Below are 22,381 nucleotides of genomic sequence, written 5' to 3'. Positions count from 1 at the left end.
TACATACACGCAGTCACAGGTACCTAGCTACCTATTGCTCCACAACTTTACATACACGCAGTCACAGGTACCTATTTACCTATTGCTCCACAACTTTACATACACGCAGTCACAGGTACCTAGCTACCTATTGCTCCACAACTTTACATACACGCAGTCACAGGTACCTAGCTACCTATTGCTCCACAACTTTACATACACGCAGTCACAGGTACCTAGTTATCTATTACTGCACAACTTTACATACACGCAGTCACAGGTACCTAGCTACCTATTGCTCCACAACTTTACATACACGCAGTCACAGGTACCTAGCTACCTATTGGTACACAACTTTCACCTGACTTAGGGCTGGGCAATTAACCCAAAATATATCCAAACCAATGTTGTTAATAATCGAGAAGCTGGTTTGTTTGTGATAATTTGAGTTTCTCATAATTAATTAAACTAAACAATATCGATAACGGTACAATGGTGGTTTACGGAAATAGTGAAAATTGCAGATCTACAAGCTCGTTCTTTAATTGTACTCGAGGCAAAAGTTTGAAATAACCTTGATTGATTGATTGATTGATAGATAGTCATGTCGCCCACCTCTAACCTGACTGTTGTAACAGTCTGACTTCAACAGTTTTATTATCACATCACATATTTGCAGCAGGTATAAAATAGTGGAAGATGTCAGTGATTTAGTTATTATGCAAATAAGAAACATCAGCAGCAGCAGATATCAAATATGAATAACATAAATGGAAATGTAGTCTCTTTCTGAAAAGCCTTTGCCTAACACAAAATATATGAGAATTAAAAAAGTATGACATACGCACACAAACACCTACACACACACTTGCATGTCCTCTCCATTTGGGTAAATAACTCCTACTGGAAAGAGAATTAGTCAAAGCATAATGTAGCTAGCTAGCTGCTTGAGAAATGGTGAGATTAAAACTTTAGGTTTTTGTATGTCGAGCTCAACACAAGGTTTGTTATGGTTTAACCATTGCCACATCTCTTAGGTTAACTTCTTCAAGAAAGGCATGGAGCTGGTCTCAAAGAAGATGGACACCTTTCTGAGCTCCGTATCCACCATGACACAAAAGTAAAGACCTGCGTCTGTCTCTACTGTATTTGATGCCTGTGATTAACTGTAGCATGTGATAGAATGTGGATTCAGACCAATGCCCGATTTGTTTGGGCTTGATTTCTATCACAGCTTTCTGACATTTTGTCAAAAAGTGCTGCATTTTCAATCAATTAGAGAAACTTTTTATTCAAGTTTCTATATTATGATAATTTAATGTGTTAAATAAATATAAAGATAATTACAATAATCTACATAATTGCCAATATAGCTGGTATACAAATGCATAAAGTGAGTGGCAAAGCGAGTTTAATGTTGTTTAATTGGCCTCAGGTCTTATGGGTTAAAAAGTGAAACAATGTCTGATAATCGGTTTGTCCATTATTCTTTTTCTCGCTACAGTATGTAAACTAGGGCTGGCCAAATGGAGACATTTTATTAACCGGTTACCGTCAGGCCTTGTCGGCTAATTAACCGTTAGCCGTTAAGGAAGAAATGCTGGCAGTTGACCTACCAGCCAGGTTGTCTGCATACTCTCTGTCTATAGAGGCTATGCGCGTGACATCATCATACCAAAGTTATGCGGGAATGCCTACTGAGTGCCAAAAAACTACTTTCTCAACGGCTAGTTGTCTCAGTGGAGTTGCGCTGTAATGAAGCCCTTCTCTCTCCTGTGTGACTCTGTCTGCAGCATCCAGGCCCAGCTGGACGCGGAGGCGGAGGCCATGCGCGCGTCCCAGAGGGAGCTGCTGTCAGTGGAGGATACGGTCTACATGCCGGACAGAGACACCGAGCCCGTCAACCGCGCCCTCATCCAAAAGGCCGGCTACCTCAACATCAGGAAGTGAGACTAATTGCAGTCGTTACAGTTCCCCACTGTCTCAAAACCCCCCGGAGGAAAATGTCACATTTAACTGTGTGGCATTTCCAGGTTGGGTGGATGGTGGGGTGGGTGAGGGGTTTCGTAAGTGTGCTGCTGCTGTTGATTCCTGCAGTCCATTTATTTGCTATCTGAAAATAGGGAGGGACATTGCAAGAACACAATAATTGGACCATCATTTATCATTGGACCCGTGTTTATCTTTGACGGCACACACATCATAGTGCACCTTCACATTTCAGCGTCGGGTTAGTTCGACCCAACAGACATGATTGATATAGGAATGTTGAGCGCTTTCTGAAGTGGTAAACAAAAACAAAACAATATCACACTTGTGTGAAGTGAGGGGTGCTCTTATCATCATACACATACATCATCACATTCCGTGTGATGTCAAAATAGTCAAAATAAGGAGAATGCTAAAAGAAATTCCAATATTTGTGTCACCAGCCAGACGAGGTGGCGGATCAGGTTCTAGTCAGGCACGTGCAGAGAGTGTTGGAGAGGCAGGGGCCGAAATCCCATAAGAGGGCACTTTTGGCCCTAGCAGATCTAGCAGATCTACAAGCTCACAACGCGTCGCGCGCTACTGGAGATGCGGTGTACGACATGGATTTCAAAAAACAAATTAGTTCAATGCAAAATGCTGCGTTCAAGATCAGGAGACGACGGCATTTGCATTTCTTTCACCACAGTAAATGCTGCATTCGTGGTGTGGAGAGGTCAGTTGTTTTACAGATGGGTAAAAGGGCAGGGGCTGAAGCCCCCTTTGATGTCTAGGTGTGCACGTCCCTGGTTCTAGTGACAGTAATGTGCTGTCGGCTTGTTCTGCTGATATGTGATGGAGGCTCCAGGGGGCTGAGCTGCAGCTCTTGGGTCCACACAGTGTGACTCAGTGAAATGCCAGAGCTGTCAAACTCTGTCTCTCACTCATATGCATCCGCTCTCTGTGACAAAATGTCAATGAGACCAGACAAATGGTTTCTGTAGAATTCTGTTTGAACCACATACCTACAGTATATACTTTTGTTGTGCTTTTTACCCCTTTTTCTCCCAAATGTAGTTACTGTATGCCAATTGATTTATCCCCTCACACATTTGTGTTGTCACTGCTCTTGTATCCTACTGTCTACTGACCAGTGAGTACATAGAGCCTTGGTCTAACTCCTGCCTCTCAACGTTTCCTTGCTGTACCGCCCCTCAGCCCGTATACATGTACCGCCCCTCAGCCTCATGTACCGCCCCTCAGCCTCATGTACCGCCCCTCAGCCTCATGTACCGCCCCTCAGCCCGTATACATGTACCGCCCCTCAGCCCGTATACATGTACCGCCCCTCAGCCTGTATACATGTACCGCCCCTCAGCCCGTATACATGTACCGCCCCTCAGCCTCATGTACCGCCCCTCAGCCCGTATACATGTACCGCCCCTCAGCCTCATGTACCGCCCCTCAGCCCGTATACATGTACCGCCCCTCAGCCCGTATACATGTACCGCCCCTCAGCCCGTATACATGTACCGCCCCTCAGCCCGTATACATGTACCGCCCCTCAGCCCGTATACATGTACCGCCCCTCAGCCTCATGTACCGCCCCTCAGCCCGTATACATGTACCGCCCCTCAGCCTCATGTACCGCCCCTCAGCCTCATGTACCGCCCCTCAGCCCGTATACATGTACCGCCCCTCAGCCCGTATACCATTATGTACCGCCCCTCAGCCCGTATACCATTATGTGCATTGACTATTATCATCCTCCCTCCCACGGCCTATTGTGTTCGTATACTGTAGACGCAACAACACCGGATGCCTCGGTGGATTCAAACCCGCAACCTCCACAGTGGTGGGCAAGGTCGCTGAGAGGTTGTTGGGAGGGAAGGATGGGAGGGAAGGATGGAGAGAAATGAGGTTGGACAATGTTTGACTATAATGACACCAAACAATATGAACGGCAGGGTTAAAGTAGAGAAGAAAGAAAATAAGGGGAAGTGTACTTTAGATTAGTCATACAGTAGAAAATACTGTATGGTGCCCGAGTGAAGGTTTGTGAGGCTTTTTAAAAGGTTTTCCTCATAACCAATAATATCATGAAATATTTTTTATTTATATAGTTATATTGCTTTTTGCAGCAGAACCCAATATTCTGTATCACAAAGTCCCATCCATGACTAACATCTTCTCTGTCCCCCTCTCTCCCTTTCTGTTTCTAACTAATTTAATTTTCTGTCTCTTGTTTCTCTCTCTCTCTCTCTCTCTCTCTCTCTCTCTCTCTCTCTCTCTCTCTCTCTCTCTCTCTCTCTCTCTCTCTCTCTCTCTCTCTCTCTCTCTCTCTCTCACTCTCTCTCTCTAGTAAGGTAGGCCTGGTGACCACAGCCTGGGACCGTCTGTACTTCTTCACCCAGGGAGGGAACCTGATGTGCCAGCCAAGGGGGGCGGTGGCAGGGGGGATGGTGCTGGACCTGGATAACAGTTCTGTCATGGCCGTGGAGTGTGAGGACAGACGCTACTGCTTTCAGATCGCCTCGCCCACGGGCAAAACGTACGGACGGACGGGCATATGTGTGCATTAAAGGGACACTTCACCCTTTTTGCAAAAAAATATATGTTAATGACGTTTAGAAGCTTTAGATCACTTTCCTGGGGGTATTTATGTGTGTAATATGTGGTTTTAGATATTTTAGATTGTAGCAGTGAGCCTGTTGTCTCTGATGTCATGGACACTGGTCTCACTACCTTCCTGGACTACAATTCCCATAATTCTTTGGTGCACTGCTCCTCCTTGTGGATAGGGGGGAGAGCTGTCTTACTGAGACAACATGTAGTCCAGGAAAGAAGTGAGCCCAGTGTCCATGACATCAGAGACAACAGGCTCACTGCTACAATCTAAAATATCTAAAACCACATATTACACACATAAAGACCCCCAGGAAAGTGTTCTAAAGCTTCTAAACGTCATTAACATATATTTTTTGTCCCTTTAAATTGAGGTTTTCCCACCTCACACTAGTATGCAGCTGTGTTACGTTCCAGCACTGAGGTCACGTCCTTCAGCTCTTGTTCCCTATAATTCCAGGTCCATGATTCTACAAGCGGAGAGCAAAAAGGAATATGAGGAGGTGAGCATCATAGAGGCCACTTCTTTACATGTCTGATGCTCCTTGTTGTCTAACATCTGCCTAATGTAAGTCATTGTCTTACACGTGCCTCATGTTCCTTGTGTCATACTGTTCTCAGTAATTATTATGCCCATTACCTTTTCTATAACTGAATAATTGAGAAGCGTGTTTTCATTGATCGTTTAATTAGTTTTAATTTTTTATGTCAATACATTGATGTGGGGAAAAATGATCTTTGACACATTCTCACAATGCGGCGTGATGTGAGACATTTGCGAGCTCAGCTTATAGATCGGCTATTTTCACTTTAAAGAAAATGTAACATACACCTGCTGCCTGTGGTACTTGGCGTACTGCCACAACATAATATTTTGTACTAGTGTTTTTCCATGGTGGTACTAGTAACAACTAGTAACAACAATAGTATTTTGGGCGAGGTGTCATGTGTTGGAACAGGAGAGCCTGAACACGATGTCTGTCTTTGTGCCTCCTCCTTTCAGTGGATCTGCACTGTCAACAACATCTCCAGACAGATCTACCTTACGGACAACCCAGAGGTAGGCTTGTGATCACACAACAATAACAGATCTATAAGCAGACAACGCATCTCACTGAGGCCTGGTTGTTGGCTTGCAGATATGTTATTTTACTAGGCCTACAGAATATAACTTAATCTTCTTCTGGGCTCGCAGAAGAAGATGCACGCGCACACACACACACACACACACACACACACACACACACACACACACACACACACACGATGACATCAGTGGCATGACATTGTTCTCAGTTGTCAGATGTTCACACTCTGATTATAATAGCTAGCCTCACTCACAGTCTTTGTTATTGCACCAAATGGATTGTTCTAATTTCTGAAACAAACAAAAGGTAGGCAGCTGCTTGGGAACCCCTGTGTTGATGTGTCCTTCTCCTTAAGCAGGGCAGTGAACCCTGTGCGGGTTGGTGCCTTACATGGTATCTGCTGTCGGTGTGTGAATGTAATGCACAATGCACCTTTGTAAATGCTTTGGATAAATGCGCTATATAAATGCACCATTTATTTCACACTAGTTTTTTGACAACTTCTCTAAACACAATCTTTTGTTGACCCTCATGCCACAAGCTTGTGAGCTTGTAAATTGGGGAAAATCAAAACATATTAGTTTTGTTAAATAATAGAGCTTCACAATAAATGCATGCAGTACAGTACGTGTCCAGTATTTCCTTCTGCAATCTCTCAGAAAGGTGTATGTTTGCACAAGGTTTGACTCTGATACGGGGCGTTATTGTCCACAGATAAGGCCCTCACTATCTGATCTCACACGCACACACAGCTGAAGGATGACTCATCTTTTGCCTTGATTGTGCGCGTGTGCTTATGCGTGTGCACGTGTGCGTGCCTAACAGATAGCCTGTTAGTAAGCTGCATTCTGGAACCATTTACTCATTCCTGCTCTCTGTGCCTGGCGTGGTTTGATTATTTTAAGTAGAAGGATGCCTTCCAATGCCTGTTGAGAGACTGGACACTGTGCCATGCATAATAATGAATGCACAGTGAATCACTCAGTACAGTTGATTCTTAATGCAGTCTACCATCAGAATTCTCAACCTGGAGCGGGGGGTTAGATTTAGCAAATAATTGGCAATTTGTCACATTATATGTACTAGGGCCTTACCCATTCTAATATATGAACAGGAAATTATATACAGTGTGGGTAATGCGATATAATAGATCACATTGATTGGGACGGAATTGTTAACGGATGGATGGGAAGTTGAGCACAAAACGATGGATAGATTGTCATAGACAGATAGATAGATAGATATGTCATTAACTGTCATTGCATCTCTGTATGTATTCATCATTTTGTTGTACCGACGTTGGCGGTCATATTGCTGTCACAGTAATGTCGAAACACTGCATGACAGTGCATGTGTTGGCGCTAACACACGTAACGTTGTGGCTGCTAATTCCCCCCCGTCCGGGGCCGAATGGGACTCGAAAAACCCTTTTGTATTTGTCTGGCACGGCGAAAGGAGGTGGTGAAGGTGAGGAGTGTGTCACCCGCGTAGTTAAAGGTTATATAGAGTGCTGTGCGAGCAGTGTAAACGTTGCAAATATATATACCGTATTATTTAAAACGCTTGCAGTGAAAGTGTGCCCTCTTGTGGTTTAAAATTACTTGCATGTTGATAAGTACATGGTGGTTCTGTGTGTTGTTGTTGTTGTGGTCAGGCTGTGGCCATCCGGCTGAACCAGACGGCCATCCAGGCGGTCACTCCCATCACCAGCTTTGAGAAGAGACAGGAGGGCTCACCAAACCCTGACAGGTGAGGCACGTTGCTCGTCTCAGTGTTCTAATATAGTGTCAAATGTTGTGCATTTTCTCCAGTGTTCGGAATATACAGTTTCACCAAATAATATATCACCAAATGTATCCAAGATAGTCCGATATCTGGTTTCACTAAAACATATTTTTTCCCCTAAAACCTTTTTTTACAGTACAAAGTACAGAGTTACCTACACACAATATGGAGAGAGAGGCATGAGGATAGGACAGCTCTCGTACAGTAGATACAGAATAAATGGTCGTGCATTTAGTTTTTTGTTTGTTCTCCAAAACATCCCGTGGGCCGGTTTGGAGTGGACCCCCTGGCCAGATGCAGCCTGTAGGCGGCGCCAGTTGACAACACCAGAAATAGCCGATACACAATGCATCGCACAGTGGGGACGCAAGGGTTCATAGTATGGTTAAACCATTCGACAAATTTAGGCCACAGCTAGAGGCTGTAGCCATTTATGGTTTCTTGGTACAGAGCGTTTTGCATCCCTGCTATAATTTCCACGTAACTTTCTGCCTTGAACTACTTGCTTCTATTCTGTTTTTCTTCCAATGTATTTCGGATCGCACAAAAGCTGTTATGTCATCCTGACTCGACTTACTGTGTTAATACAGTCTGTTCAGTGGGAAAAATGTGAATGCTTTTATTTTGAGAGAAAATTGGCGAGTACACTCAGTTCAGTACAGTACAGTGGCAACAACAAATAGCTTGTGAGTGAGAGTGAGAAAGGGAGAGAGACTGAAATTTGCTTTGAAGTGAATCTTGTAAATGTAGACTGAACTGAACAACTGAGTGGGTTATATAACTTGGCAGCCTTTATGTCACTCGGTGAAGGAAAATGCATGCTTCAATAGTAGAGGTCTTTATAGTTGGAAATATATTCACATATTGAAACTTCTGTGATAAGCGAACCGTGCTAAGGTAGACAAAGAGCAGTGATGTAAATAGGTTTTCAATGTAATGAGTACAGGGATGGTCTTTTCGACGAGTCCCACTTCAGCGACGTTAATATTTTGTCATTTTTACAAATTGCAGCATTTAACTACCATTTAATCTCTGAAAGAGCGATATCCTAATTGTCCTCTGCGCACATCATTATTTCCAACTTTACTGCAGTCTTCAAGTAGTAACTTGTGAGTGCGGTCAGCTCTGTTGTCAGTACTTTTTGTGTTGGTATTTTGTGAAATACATGCATAGTAGGCTATATTTTATTTTGATGTTCATTTTCACTCACAAAGTAATTACCGTAACCGGGCTGACGTCACCGGTAGACTGCCGGCCTACTGGCACCATCTTGGATGTGTCTCGCCTACAGTACATACGTAATTAGAAAGCCTACTTTCCTTGGCCAGAAAGTGATTGTTTTTACCAGACGGAAAAAAATCTTTCCTATGAGGTTTTTCTCTTGGCAATAATGGTAGAGTAGAGAGAGTGGAGTAACTAAAAGTATTTATTTTCCGTTGGAAAAACAATCCCTTTCTGTTATGTGTGGTGGGGGGGCTCAGAGTGCGTCCACTAAGGAAAGTAGGCTTTCTAATACACAACCCATCTTTGTATTAGGTAAAACGTTCTTTATTTTCCCGCTACAGAAGAGAGGCTGGTCTGCATTTCACGCCATCGGTTCCATAGCCTTAATGCAGGGTAGAATTAGCATTAGGGCTATGGACCAGAGCTAGTGGCCAGGAGGTGAGCTCTGCAGAGCTGCCTCTCGCTGGCCGTGTGGTCAGTGCTGCAGTGTTGTTAGACCTGTTGCTCTCCTCTCCTCCTCTCACACCTCAACTTCTCAACAATAAAACAAATACTGTCTAAAATAATTTCAAACCTATAGGCTACACAAATAAACAACACGTTCACATGAGAATAAACTGTTCTAGACCGCATTCTTTTAACGAGACGCGTTTCACACACACACACACACACACACACACACACAGTCGCTCGTCTCATGAAGTAGTGAAAGTTTAAGTTGTGATTTATTTAGCCTTTTTGTATTAATTTCAAAATGGCGGATAAACGTACAAATTATCAGTACAGGGCAGGTGGAACGATGTTATAACTTAAGGCCTGACACCTCATCCTTCTCTCTCTAGCAATTGTTTTCTTGGTACTGTTATTTACTACCATTTAATATACCCTGTTGTTTTTGTTGACTTTGGTTCATGGCTTTTACTCTGCAATTGCACTTTGTAAGTCACCCTTGCCTCTGCCCCCCTGACAGAGCCAAGCCAGGAGGCGTGCTACAGGGCAGCAGCGGGGGCTTTTCTCAGAATGCGGGCGCTGCTCCCGAGGCAGACGACCTGATAGCGCCCGGCACCCCCATTCAGTTTGATATCATGCTGCCCGCCTCAGAGTTCCAGGACCAGAACAGGAGCGGGGGGAGGTAGGGTGTGTGTGTGTGTGTGTGTGTGTGTGTGTGTGTAAACAGGAGCTGTGTGTGTATACTTGTGTATATCTTGTATATCTAATGTCTCCACAAGTATGTAGTAGAATTTCAGAAATTGCGAGGACCGTTTTGCTGCTCCTCACAAGACAAATGGTTGTTTTATGGTTAAAGCAAGATTTTTAGGCAATAAGGGCCTTTCTCGGCCCCACCCCTCTGCCACTGTTTATATTGTATTTAGTTTCCAAGAGGGCCGCAGCATCAGGAGGGGGTGGGGCGGAGGTGAGCGGGCGGAGACGACATATGCCCTTACTGGGCTGCATTCAAGACACTTGCCTTGTGTCTGACACCTGACTTGTGTCTGAACATGGTTTGACCAAACAAAATGTTTGGTCAAACCATATGGGCTTCCATTGGAAATGCATTGGAGCGGCCATTAAACACAGACACAAGACAGGTGTCTTGAATGTGTGGGCCAGTAAGGGCATATGTCAACCCCACCCGCTCACCGCCGCCCCACCCCCTCCTGGTGCTGCGGCCATCTTGGAAACTAAACACAATATAAACAATTGGAGAGGGGTGGGGCAGAGAAAGGCCCTTATTAGGAAATGATTCAGGTCGGGGTTTAGTGTTACTAGGATCAGGCATTAGAGGTTAGTTTTAGGCGTTAGGATTAGCTTTTAAGCCTGATTTGATTTAGCTGCGCGCTGCAATCTTGCACTGGAAAATAACTGATGTACAGTAATTCACAATACGTGTGTGTGTGTGTGTGTGTGTGCGCGCACGCAGGGGTTTTAGATTAAACTAATTTCCTGAAAGCTGTCCTTGTAATGGTTATTATATTAATTCCAGGAAGCTGAACACAGGGGTTTAATTATTTCTCCTTTGTGTGTGTGTGTGTGTGTGTGTGTGTGTGTGTGTGTGTGTGTGTGTGTGTGTGTGTGTGTGTGTGTGCGCGCGCGCGCGCAACTGCGTGGTGCTCTTGAAAGGCGCACAAATCCCTTTGGAGAGACGGATGATGAGTGCTCCCCAGAAAGTGACGGTAAAGCTTAATGCATTTTATTGTATACACCATTATACTATTAGCGTGTCTTAGAAGTGTTCGTGTCAGTGTTGTGCTTGACGTGCCAATTTAATGCTAGCTTGTGTGTGTGTGTGTGTGTGCTCCAGGCAGCGCACGCACGCGCCTGCTTGTGCTCTAGTGTGTTTGTGACTATGCATGTTTTAGTGTTTGTTTTCACATTAGGTTAAATTAAAATGATTAAATAGTTTGATAATTATCCTTCTACGCTAATGAAAAGGGGGTACACAAGCATATGGCCGTTTCCCTTCTCCTACCAAACCACTCCGTTAGCACACATCTCTGCAGTAATCCTGGTCTCTAAACTACCTCCCCTGGCCAGCCGGGGCGCCTGATGGAGGGGAAAGGAACTGGTCGGAAAAACGTATTCCTTCCACGCGCTACGTCCGGCCGGGGAAATTCCCCCCTGTCACGTGAAAGGAAGCAGCTTGGAAGCAGCTTGGACTCCTCATGCATATAAGGAAGCATGAGGTCAGTCCGCTGCCCACCCAGGTTGGCAGAGGAGGTGTAGCGCCCAGGATTACATTAGATAATTGACACCGAGTGGAAAAAAATGGGTTGCAAAATCGTGGGATAAAATAAAAATAAAAAAGGACCACAGGTGGCCCCCAGACCACTGGTTGAAAACCACTGCTATATATATATTGTTTCTCCTGCCCCACATGCAGACTCCCTCCTGCAGCAGGTGTTTGCGGTGCAGTTCCTGGGCTCCATGGCGGTGCGCCGCGGAGACAACCGGGAGGTGATCTACGAGGCCATGAGGCAGGTGCTGGCCGCACGGGCCATCCACAACATCTTCAAGACCACCGAGTCACACCTCATGGTCACCAGCAGCTGCCTCAGGTAGGTCTTTGGAATGAAACTTCATTCAGTTTTAGTCACGTTTTCTTTTTGTCACCTGGAATGTTTTAGTGTTAGTATGTTAGTATAATCAACACTACCTGACACAATGATTACATAATCTCCTAATCGCAATCCCCCCCTCCCCCAAACACAATGGGGTAATAGCATCTCCACAACCTCCAAAACGTGACACATTTTGAGTTTGTAGATCAGCGATTTCCAATCCAATCCACTTTATTTATAAAAGCACATTTTACACAACAGTTGAAACAAAGTGCTGTACACAAAGACATACTAAAATATCAAAGGCTTCATGTTTTTACATATAAAGTAATAAATATGTACAGTATGTTATTTGTCATATCTGTGCAATCTTTGTGATGTTCCGAGAAACACAATTAAATTATTTGAGTGACAAATAATGAATTATAATAATGAAAATGGCTAAGCTACAAGCTCACAGGTCGATGCAACACGTTAAAACACAGCTAAAAAATAGGATAGGGTAGGTGGGCAGCTCAATGTAACATTGGCTATTTTGTCCAAAATGTTAACTAATAAAATATTGGAAAAATGTTAGTCTTTTTAGTCTTAAGTAAAGTATACTGTACATGATAAGAACGGGTTTAATTTCTACAATTGCTGCAAAGGCTGTATATCCAGTCATTTTGGAACATAAAGAAGAAGTTGAATGATAAAAGTCTGATAATGATGTAAAGTATGTATGATGTGAACATGGACGGTACATTACTAGAGATTTTCTTAATGCGTTGAGAGGAAACGGACTTAACAATAACATGAATAGACTGATATATCTATATACTGCATGTACTCTATAGTGTGTATACCGCACATTGTTTACAGCATATCTGTAAAGATAAATCTGTTTATTTGTTGTGTAACAGAAGTTTGACGTAAGGCTAAGTGACAGCCTTGGATGTATGGCGGGACACTGAATGGAGGGAGTCATAAAATTTACTGCTGGCCCATTTAGAGCTGAGCTCGATTCTACAAAATGTCTTCTAAATCCTGACAGTTTTCTGAAAAAAACTATATCAGTGGTTCTCATACTATTTCATGTCAAGGACCCCTAGAATCATATGTATTTGGCCTCCGACCCCCATCTCAAAATATGTTGTTTCAGGGACCCCCCAGAAGCAAAGATCTGAGTTAAAAACGTTAGCTCTGAAAGAATATATATTCCAAATTTGCACCACATTTTCACGATCTTTCAAAAAATAGCAGACCTACAAGCTTTTGTGACAGGCCTGTGCAGGGTGTCTCTCAGCATGCTGCCCATAGTTGATCATCTGCTCAGTGGAATTGGATACAGAGGGGGAGCTGGCACCAGACACACCGATGACGTCCTCATCAAGGAGGACGCCCGGGCAACCGGCGATGACTGACGAAACCATGATGACTCTCACACAGAACAGTCATTACCCTGAAAACCCTACACAGCCTATCATTTCCTGTCATTTAGGCCTGACGTCAAAATTCAAAAAATGTCTTCTCAATCCTGACAGTTTTCTGAAAAACCTATGTTTCTATATCAGTGGTGCTCAATATTTCATGTCAACCGCCATCTGAATATATGTTGTTCCAGGAACCTCTCAGAAGCAAAGATTTGAGTTAAAAACGTTCGCTCTGAGAGAATATATATTCAAAGATTTGCGCCACATTTTCACGATTTTTCAAAAATAGCAGACCTACAAGCTTGTATGCTATGAGCTTGTAGATCTGCTATTTTTCAATAGCTAAAGTATAACATAATGCATAAGACACCAAAAGGGGTTCCCGTCCAGAATGGGATAATAGTAATGTGTTAAGTATTATGCTGCATTCACTTTCACATGCTGATACAGGCTACCATTGATTTTCAATGGAAGCCAGCTGATGTTTGTAGCTGCTACAAAAGCTACAACAGCTACAAAGCTACAAATATGTTGATCTAACTTCACATACAAAGATACAGTACAAAGCGACAGATGTGTGTCTTTGTAACTTTGGTATCTGCCAGTGTGAATGCAGCATTACTGGTAGAGGAGGCTGAAAAAACAGCCAAAAAAATCACAAGTCAAGAAATGAAAAGAACCCGCACACCATTTTCTGGGAGAAGAACTTTCTTTTACTTAAAGTGGTAACGTTTCGGGCCGTAGCCCTTCCTCCACCTTTGGTGAAAATTATTTTCAATGCAGCATTAATGAACATCATTAACTTTCCTCAACCGTCTCCATTGTGTCTTCCTCACAATAGGTTGATCGACCCTCAGACTCAAGTTACAAGAATAAGCGTAAGTTTTGCAGTTTTTGTAAGTAAGTAGCCTTGGGAACCAACTGTTCCCGAGAATAAAATGGTGGAAATAGCAGATCTGGTGTTATGTTGCAAATTATGTTCTGAAAAAATGTTCTGTATAAATGTCCAAATGTTCCAAGAGATATATCAGATTTTCCTAGGTGTTTTACTGACCTTAGACTTATTGAAAAGGGGTGAAAAAAAATTGTTCCAAGGGCCTCCTGGTGTCTTATTTGCCCCTATTTCCAATACTGCTATTTACACTACAGCACTTAGTACATGCACCAGACGTTTAAGAGGTTTAAGGTTATTACAGAGCGCTCATTCCTTACTAATGGCCTGATTTACCATACATTTGAAATTAAGAGATTATCTGAAATATGGATTCATACAAAAACTCTGTGTGTTATCTAAATTGTAAGAATGGTTTAATCAAAATATCTATATTTATGACTTTTAGGGCTGTATTTTGCGTGTCTTAAGTACCAGGTCTTATTCCCTAACTTGAGTAAACTAAAGACCTGGAGGCGTGATCAATCCCATTTGGCTATTCTGAGTGGCCAAAGAGCATTGATCACGCCTCCAGGTCTTTAGTTTACTCAAGTTAGGGAATAAGACCTGGTACTTAAGACACGCAAAATACAGCCCTTAATGTCTACAATTAATAGTTACCATTGCCAAATGGCAGGAGCGATAGTTCAGCTACCGCCACCATTCTATTTTCTATTTAGAGTTGTAAGATTTGCGGTAATTCATAATTATGTTATCAATTAATGGCCCTTTAAAAATAAGTTAAATAAGTCCTTGGCAGTGGATGAGTTTTAATTGTATAAGATCTAAAAAGTAACTTCTCAGGAGACTTGCTTTACAATGAACCATTGTAATAATCTTACAATGGGGCTGACGGACAGATCGGTGAGGTCCAATAAGGTGGTGTGCAAATCTCTGCCCCTCTAGACCAGAAACCTAACACGTTGGCTTTAGTGATTAGTTAAAGGTTTAAGGTACTGTATCTTTTAGTTAGATGTATTTTTTTATGTTTTATCTCTTTCTTTTTTTGTTCTGTCTGTGTTCTGTCCAATGCATGGATTTGCATGTAAGCAACCCCTCCAGGTTAAATTGTACCTCTATGTGCACTTAAAGTGATTCTGGTTCCACAGTTATTGTGGGCTATATGCACACAATAACTGTTCCTACTTCCGGGCCCCTTCTCTACTTCCTTCACAGGTGCTACAGATGATACTAACTTACGAGTCCATTTGGTTCCATTTGTACACTCTCAGAGGTACACACCTGTACAGGGCCTTTTAGAACCCACTCAAGGACACTTTGAGACCCACTGGTGTAGCAGAGTGTTTCCAGTGAGCCAACATGCTCTGTTTGGCCAGAAAGGAACAGAGTCTTCATTAGTAACACCTGTGAAGGAAGTATGGAAGTGGCCCAAGTTCTTTCCAAAATGGCATGCATGCAATTATAGCCCATTCCGTCTCCGTGTCGCCCCTCTCTCAGTTCCAGCTGGGGGAGGTGTGCCAGTTCGCGGCCCACCAGGAGAACGGGAGGCTGATGGGTTTCGTGGTGGAGAGTAGAGACTGGAGCGATGGTGGCGAGGAGGAGGGCGAGCCCTCCTACAGCGCCTTCATCTTCGAGAGCAACACGGAGGGCGAGAAGGTGTTTCCATGTCTGCTTATTATAAGCCACGTTGGGCTTGTTTTTCCCTGTATAGTCGCTTATAAATTGGTGGTTGCGGATTTTGGGTCTTGTTTCTAAAATGTAGTTGATTATTTGGTCATCTTACTTTCTAAATGTTGTTTAAAAGAGTGCTTCTCAGTGCTCTAAGCCCCCCACCCCATGAGTTTACACTTCACTTCTGAAAATATTTTGTGCCAGAGACCACGCCATACAAGATTTGTGTTGATTAGAAAATATTCCAAAATGTTTCCTTTTTCTCTGAAAATAGCAGCTCTACAGGCTCTCAATGTGCCGCAATGTGACACGTGAGTTTGTAGATCTGCTATTTTCAAAAGTGCTCATGATGTGGCCTATAGTCACTTCTTTTGGGGCTTTTTTTCATAGACCTGGTTGCTTGTTTCTCTCACCAGACAGGCTGCCTGAAGTGATCACAGAGTGAGAGCCAGTGCATTCAATTATCTTGACTTTCAGTGGCTTTTGAGGCCTGTTTGACGTGTCTTTTTTTCTTCCACAGATATGTTATACAATAAGCCTGGGGAAGGACATTATAGAAGCCAAGAAGGTAAACTACTCGTAACGTTCTTTTCAGTTTAAAAAAGTCTCCAAAATCACAATTCATGAAATTATGTTAAAATTTTACATACTGATTTAGTGCATATTTAAGATCTAAGACCTCATTTGCATATAAAACATAACTTCTCAGGAAACTTATTTTATTTAAACCCTAAGTATAAATGAGAATTTAATGTACACAAGTACGGTAACTATTTGTGAATTACATCAAAGATATCGAGTAGTTCTCCAAACATAATCGGTGATGTTCAATAGTGGGTCTTGTAACAGTGGTTGTCTAAAGTGCCTCTCTCGAAGAGAGTCATATGGGTCCGAGACACTTGGTGGCGCTGGAGCACAGAACAAAACATAAACTCACGAGCTAATTTATTGGTTCGTGGAGCTGTCACTCAAGGCGGCGCCTCCGGTCCTGACCCGCAGGTATAAAACCGGTGGGCGTGAACGCCGAGTCATTCCTACATTTTTCTGCGCTTGGATGCACACAGCACAACGAGTACACCAAAGTTCACACCGGCTGTTGAAGTTATATTTTCCCGAAAGACGGACGAGTCTAAAACCGACCTGTACCACGGGGATTCGCAGCCACAAGAAGGTGTTTTCTCTCTACGAGCTACTTCTGCAGATAAGTCAAATAAGACTCATAACACAAGTGAGCCTGCCCGGCGGCTTGTTGTTCTGTCTTCCCTCTCGTTACCCTCTAGCTAGCGTTGTTAGCTGTTAGCTAGCTCCGTTAGCCTGTCTGTGGTTTATCTTCAGCGTTGCTGCCGCTTCTTTTCTACGACATCACCAATCTACCGCAGGCGAGACGGGCCGCGGTCTCAAGTCCTATGACTTATGATGACATAGAAACATGTCATTGGTTGGCTTAGCTTCAGCGTATACGTTTTTTTATTGATTTCTGTAGTTCAACTATATACGCGCCCGGACAACTCATAATGTAACACCGATCGGCTCTACAAAGAGTTAAAACCCCCCCCTCCTGAAAAGAGGTGTTGGTCTGAGAAGCGTCTGGCACCGCCTATTGGTTGGTCTATGCGAGGAGGCAGCCCTCCATTACGACGTAATGGAGACGGCCGTCCGGCATAGACCAACGCAGATGTCAGGGGATCTAAAATGGATGTGTCCATCCTCTAGTGTGTCCCCTCCTGTTTCTACATGGTTTCTCCCGAGGGAGAATTGTCTTGGATCGCATTGGCAGTCCCCCCCCCACTCCCAGTCCCCACTGCTTTCAACTGCATAGGCTTGCCTTGCACTTCTCTCATTCTCGGAAAAAGATATCACGCGATTTGCTCTCTGCCCGTATATAAACCTGCAACGATCGGCATTTGATTTCATAACGTTTGCAACACACATGGAGTCAGTCATGGACAGATTGCACAAGCGATCATCCACCATCATTGTTCTTTGCCCAAACATGTCCAGACATGATAATCACCGATCCAGTCTCGCGTCTCACCTTATAGAGACGCGAGACTGGATCGGTGAGGTCATGTCTGGACATGTTTGGGAAAAGAAAAAGCACCACCCGATCAACAATGATGATGATTCAATCGCAGTAACAGGGGGGGGGGGGGCAACTATCGTTTCAGAACATCTAGTTGCCCCCCCCCCTGTTACTGCGATTGAGGCGATTGTAGCTCCGAGATGACAGAATGAGCGTAGGGAGAGGGCACATATGGGGCTACGATTGAGGCTGATGTATATTTTCTATCTAACAACTTAGGAGAGAGACTGACGACGATGCAGGCAGAAGAAAGTTTCCAAGTCCGTTTTATGATCAGATATGTGCATCAAGACTCTGCTTTCATAAGAAAAAAACTAATACTGTAATTGCGAACGCAGTGAGCACTTACTATGAGACCTAGCAGATCACGTCTGTCTGTCTGTCTGTCTGTGTGTGTGTGTGTCTGTCTGTCCCGCTTTCTGTCCCGCTTACTGTATATGTGGACCTGGCCCCTTTTGTGCCCATATATGGAGCTGAGGGATTTGTTTGTTGTGGACCTGGCCCCTTTTGTGCCCATATATGGAGCTGAGTGATTTGTTTGTTGTGGACCTGGCCCCTTTTGTGCCCATATATGGAGCTCTGTGATTTGTTTGTTGTGGACCTGGCCCCTTTTGTGCCCATATATGGAGCTGAGTGATTTGTTAGTCATGGTGACATGAGTGTGATGGCGTGGTCCTGCTTTGGGGACTCCTTATATGGTTATGGCTGAGTCATGGTGACATGAGTGTGATGGCGTCTTTTGTGACCATATATGGAGCTGGCGTGGTCCAAGCACTAACTATGACACCCTGCAGATCATGTCTGTAATTTATTCTAATTGTTATTGCAATTTACGATCTGCGTTCGCTTCCCGCGTTCGCGTGTCTTACTCGTAATAATAAAAATCACACCCCTGTGAAGTGAGCAGTGCAATGTTGTGAAGTGAGCAGTGCAACATTGCACTGCTCACTTCACTGGGGTGTGATTTTTATTATTATTACAGTATTAGTATTTTTCTTATGAAAGCAGAGAGTATTCTGTTTCATACGGTATATAGTATGTACATGTCGCTATAGGCCTTATTTTGTGAATATTTAGTTGTTAGGTCCATGCTTTCTCTAAAATTATCTTTTTCAGAGAGAACTTTAGAGATGGCATGGTATGTACATACTATATACCGTATGAAACAGTAGACTCTCTGCTTTCATAAGAAAAATACTAATACTGTAATAATAAAAATCACACCCCTGTGAAGTGAGCAATTGCACTGCTCACTTCACAGGGGTGTGATTTTTATAGCCAGACGACTGGCTCCTATGTGCGGCCTTCCATCCTCCTCCCTTCTCTTCGGTGGAGGATAGGAGACTACATTGTCTCTGTCTTATGAGGGCCCTGAAAGTCTACAGGTCAAGGACTGCCCCCTTCAGGCTGGGTGAGCAGCTCTTTGTAGCCTGGGATTCCCAGTGGAAGGGTAAACCCATTTCGAAAGTAAGACTCTCGCAGTGGATTATGGAGGCTATGAGGTTAGCCTATACCTCGTGTGGTTCTGAACCCCCAGAGGGTCTACGTGCACACTCTACAAGAGGTTTGTCTGCATCCTGGGCCTTGGCCAGGGGAGTCCCGATTCAGGATGTCTGCGCTGCGGCGAGTTGGTCGTCTCCGTCGACCTTCGCCATGTATTATAACCTGGATGTGGCCCCTGCAACCCTGGGACATGCAGTCCTGGGGGTTGCCGCCCATTTGAGTCAGGAAGTCTGACTGTTTTTGTTTTGGTCGAGAGGTCCCTTCTGGCCCCTGGCCGTTAAAAACCTTCTCAGTCTCCCTTGCGGGAGGGACGCACATTCACGTGACGTCTCTCTGGAAAAAGGGGGACCGTGGAGCGGTCCTGTCAGCCGGGGTGATTATACGAGAGTTTTATGATGACCCATATGACTCTCTTCGAGAGAGGCACTTTAGACAACTTCGGGTTACTTCAGTAACCTCAGTTGTATAAGTGACTCGAAGAAGAGAGTCATTGAACTGCCCGTCTGCTTTGGCAGGCGGCAGAAAAATGGTTGATAGGAATGACTCTGCGTTCACGCCCACCGGTTTTATACCTGCGGGTCAGGACCGGAGGCGCCGCCTTGAGTGACAGCTCCACGAACCAATAAATTAGCTTGTGAGTTTATGTTTTGTTCTGTGCTCCAGCGCCACCAAGTGTCTCGGACCCATATGACTCTCTTCTTCGAGTCACTTATACAACTGAGGTTACTGAAGTAACCCGAAGTTCTCAATCCATTTAGCGCAAGACCAAAAAAGGAGACGTTTGGCCCGGGACCCAAACTAGTGAAAACAACCGATCTACAATCTCAAAGCTTTTGCTATTTTCACAAATTCTGAAATTATTTTATTTATTATTTATTTATTTTTTTTTTATTATTTTTTTCATGAAATTCTTTTGAAAAATGTTGGAATTGTTTTTAATTGGTGAAAAGTTGTGATTTGACTTTTATTTGTTTAAACCTTTTTTTTAAATGTAGCGAACGAAAAAAATGGCATATGGCAACCCATATGAAAATTGGTCTGCGACCAAACATGGGTCCTCCTCCTAACCCACTGGCTGAGAAACAGTAACAGAATTCCTGTGGGTTGTACCCTACAGGACCCAGAGGCGCTGGCGCAGCTGATGAAGACGATGCCGCTAACCAACGACGGCAAGTTCCTCCTCTTGGAGTCGGAGACGGGAGAGACAGAAGACGGTTCAGGACCGGAGGACCTGGAATCTGAGGCCTAGTGCCACCTGACCCTGGACAGGACAAGCCACCAAGAAGACCCCCATGGTCTTGACCTCAACTCAGGCGGGAAGAAGAAGCCTTTTCCCTGGGTCAGAGTCTCCCTAAAACTCCTCCATTCCTAACACTATAGTGCTATTGTTCTGGCTCACTTCCATTTTAGATCTGTGTAACGTCGCTGTCGGGTGGAAACCTTGCATGTACAAAAGTGTTCCCTTTTGAGACATCTCTCAAGACGGATTCTGCTACAGACAGAATCTGTTGGCACCACTGCCCTAAACATGTAGTGTTGTTGTTAGTAGGAAGGAGCCAAACTACCGGTAAGCTCCTGTTTCTACACAAAAAAGGATGTGGTGCCCCATAGAGGTAAAGACAAAAATAAATTGCTTTCCCTTTTTTATTTTTTACACAACAGTTTTCTGAAATAATGAAAATAGCAGAACTACAAAAAGACACGTTGTAAGCTTGTAGATCGGCAATTTTCACTACTCTTGATGAAGTGTAGAAAGAAACGTGAAAAAGTGGAAATTGTGGACATACTGTATGGGGTTTGCGCCCCGACAGCGATGTGCATAAGAGATGGCCTGCATGAGCGGTGGTCCTAGGCACGGTCCTGGACCCCCCAAAAAAGCACTTCTAATGGACAATCCATTGTACCGACAAGGTGAGCCTCAGCGTAGGTCTTTCGGGTTGGTAGCGACTCTATTTTTGTTACTTACAATAAAGGGACGCTGTATAGGTGTTATTAATGTCTACTTATTCTGTCCTTCTTTTCCCTGGTGGAGCTAATGTTCATTGCTTCAGCGTTTACAAAGTCTAATTTTAATTTTTTATTTTATTTTATTTTATTTTAGAGATGACCCTGTATTGTACATGTACACAGTCCGGGTTAATACATGAGGTACAGTACATCAACAACTACAACTTGACATGAGATTATTTCTGGTTTGTGTGATTACATTTCTTGGCATTTCTCTTCGGGACAATGCTATTGCACTTCCATTGTTAATAACTATTTAATGAAAGGAAAGGTAAGATTGCAGTAGAATGCATTAACAGGGTTGTATTTATTACTAATACAGTATACAATGAAGGATATTTTAAGAGAACATCAGACTCAAACGTCCATAACCTTATTGTTTGCAAGGCATTGACTGTTGCATATAGCTTGAAATTAATAATTAAGTGTCTTGAAGCGGTGTGCACAGTTGGTGAGGATGGATAAGTGCTGCATTATAGGAATTGTTTTGAGGATCAAGCAGAGATCTTAAAGCAGGGGACGCAACATTTCAAATAATGTAATGCAAAACATACACAGGAGGATGTGTAGTACAATTAATTCATCCACAGGAGGATGTGTAGTACAATTAATTCATACACAGGAGGATGTGTAGTACAATTAATTCATACACAGGAGGATGTGTAGTACAATTAATTCATACACAGGAGGATGTGTAGTACAATTAATTCATCCACAGGAGGATGTGTAGTACAATTAATTCATCCACAGGAGGATGTGTAGTACAATTTATTCATCCACAGGAGGATGTGTAGTACAATTAATTCATCCACAGGAGGATGTGTAGTACAATTAATTCATACACAGGAGGATGTGTAGTACAATTAATTCATCCACAGGAGGATGTGTAGTACAATTAATTCATACACAGGAGGATGTGTAGTACAATTAATTCATCCACAGGAGGATGTGTAGTACAATTTATTCATCCACAGGAGGATGTGTAGTACAATTAATTCATCCACAGGAGGATGTGTAGTACAATTAATTCATACACAGGAGGATGTGTAGTACAATTAATTCATACACAGGAGGATGTGTAGTAC

At 43.5% G+C, this 22,381-nt stretch overlaps 1 protein-coding gene across 1 annotated transcript in view; it reads left to right on the top strand.

Moving 5' to 3' along the window:
• appl2 (adaptor protein, phosphotyrosine interaction, PH domain and leucine zipper containing 2) overlaps positions 1–21,291 on the top strand; it is a 33,565-nt gene extending 12,274 nt beyond the window's left edge. The window contains exons 9-21 of the mRNA XM_080760931.1: positions 1,017–1,099; positions 1,773–1,925; positions 4,310–4,498; positions 5,033–5,075; positions 5,576–5,632; positions 7,315–7,409; positions 9,640–9,801; positions 10,791–10,843; positions 11,551–11,725; positions 13,982–14,018; positions 15,530–15,688; positions 16,224–16,271; positions 20,407–21,291. Of these exons, the coding sequence (XP_080617057.1) occupies positions 1,017–1,099; positions 1,773–1,925; positions 4,310–4,498; positions 5,033–5,075; positions 5,576–5,632; positions 7,315–7,409; positions 9,640–9,801; positions 10,791–10,843; positions 11,551–11,725; positions 13,982–14,018; positions 15,530–15,688; positions 16,224–16,271; positions 20,407–20,538 (1,386 nt within the window). The 3' untranslated portion in view covers positions 20,539–21,291. The remainder of the gene's footprint in view (positions 1–1,016; positions 1,100–1,772; positions 1,926–4,309; positions 4,499–5,032; positions 5,076–5,575; positions 5,633–7,314; positions 7,410–9,639; positions 9,802–10,790; positions 10,844–11,550; positions 11,726–13,981; positions 14,019–15,529; positions 15,689–16,223; positions 16,272–20,406) is intronic.
• The last annotated feature ends 1,090 nt before the right edge of the window (positions 21,292–22,381 follow it).

This window comes from Protomyctophum bolini, assembly GCF_963924005.1.
Source record: "Protomyctophum bolini genome assembly, chromosome: 4".
NCBI classification, from domain to species: Eukaryota; Metazoa; Chordata; class Actinopteri; order Myctophiformes; family Myctophidae; genus Protomyctophum; species Protomyctophum bolini.
This window is presented reverse-complemented; position numbering and strand designations above follow the sequence as displayed.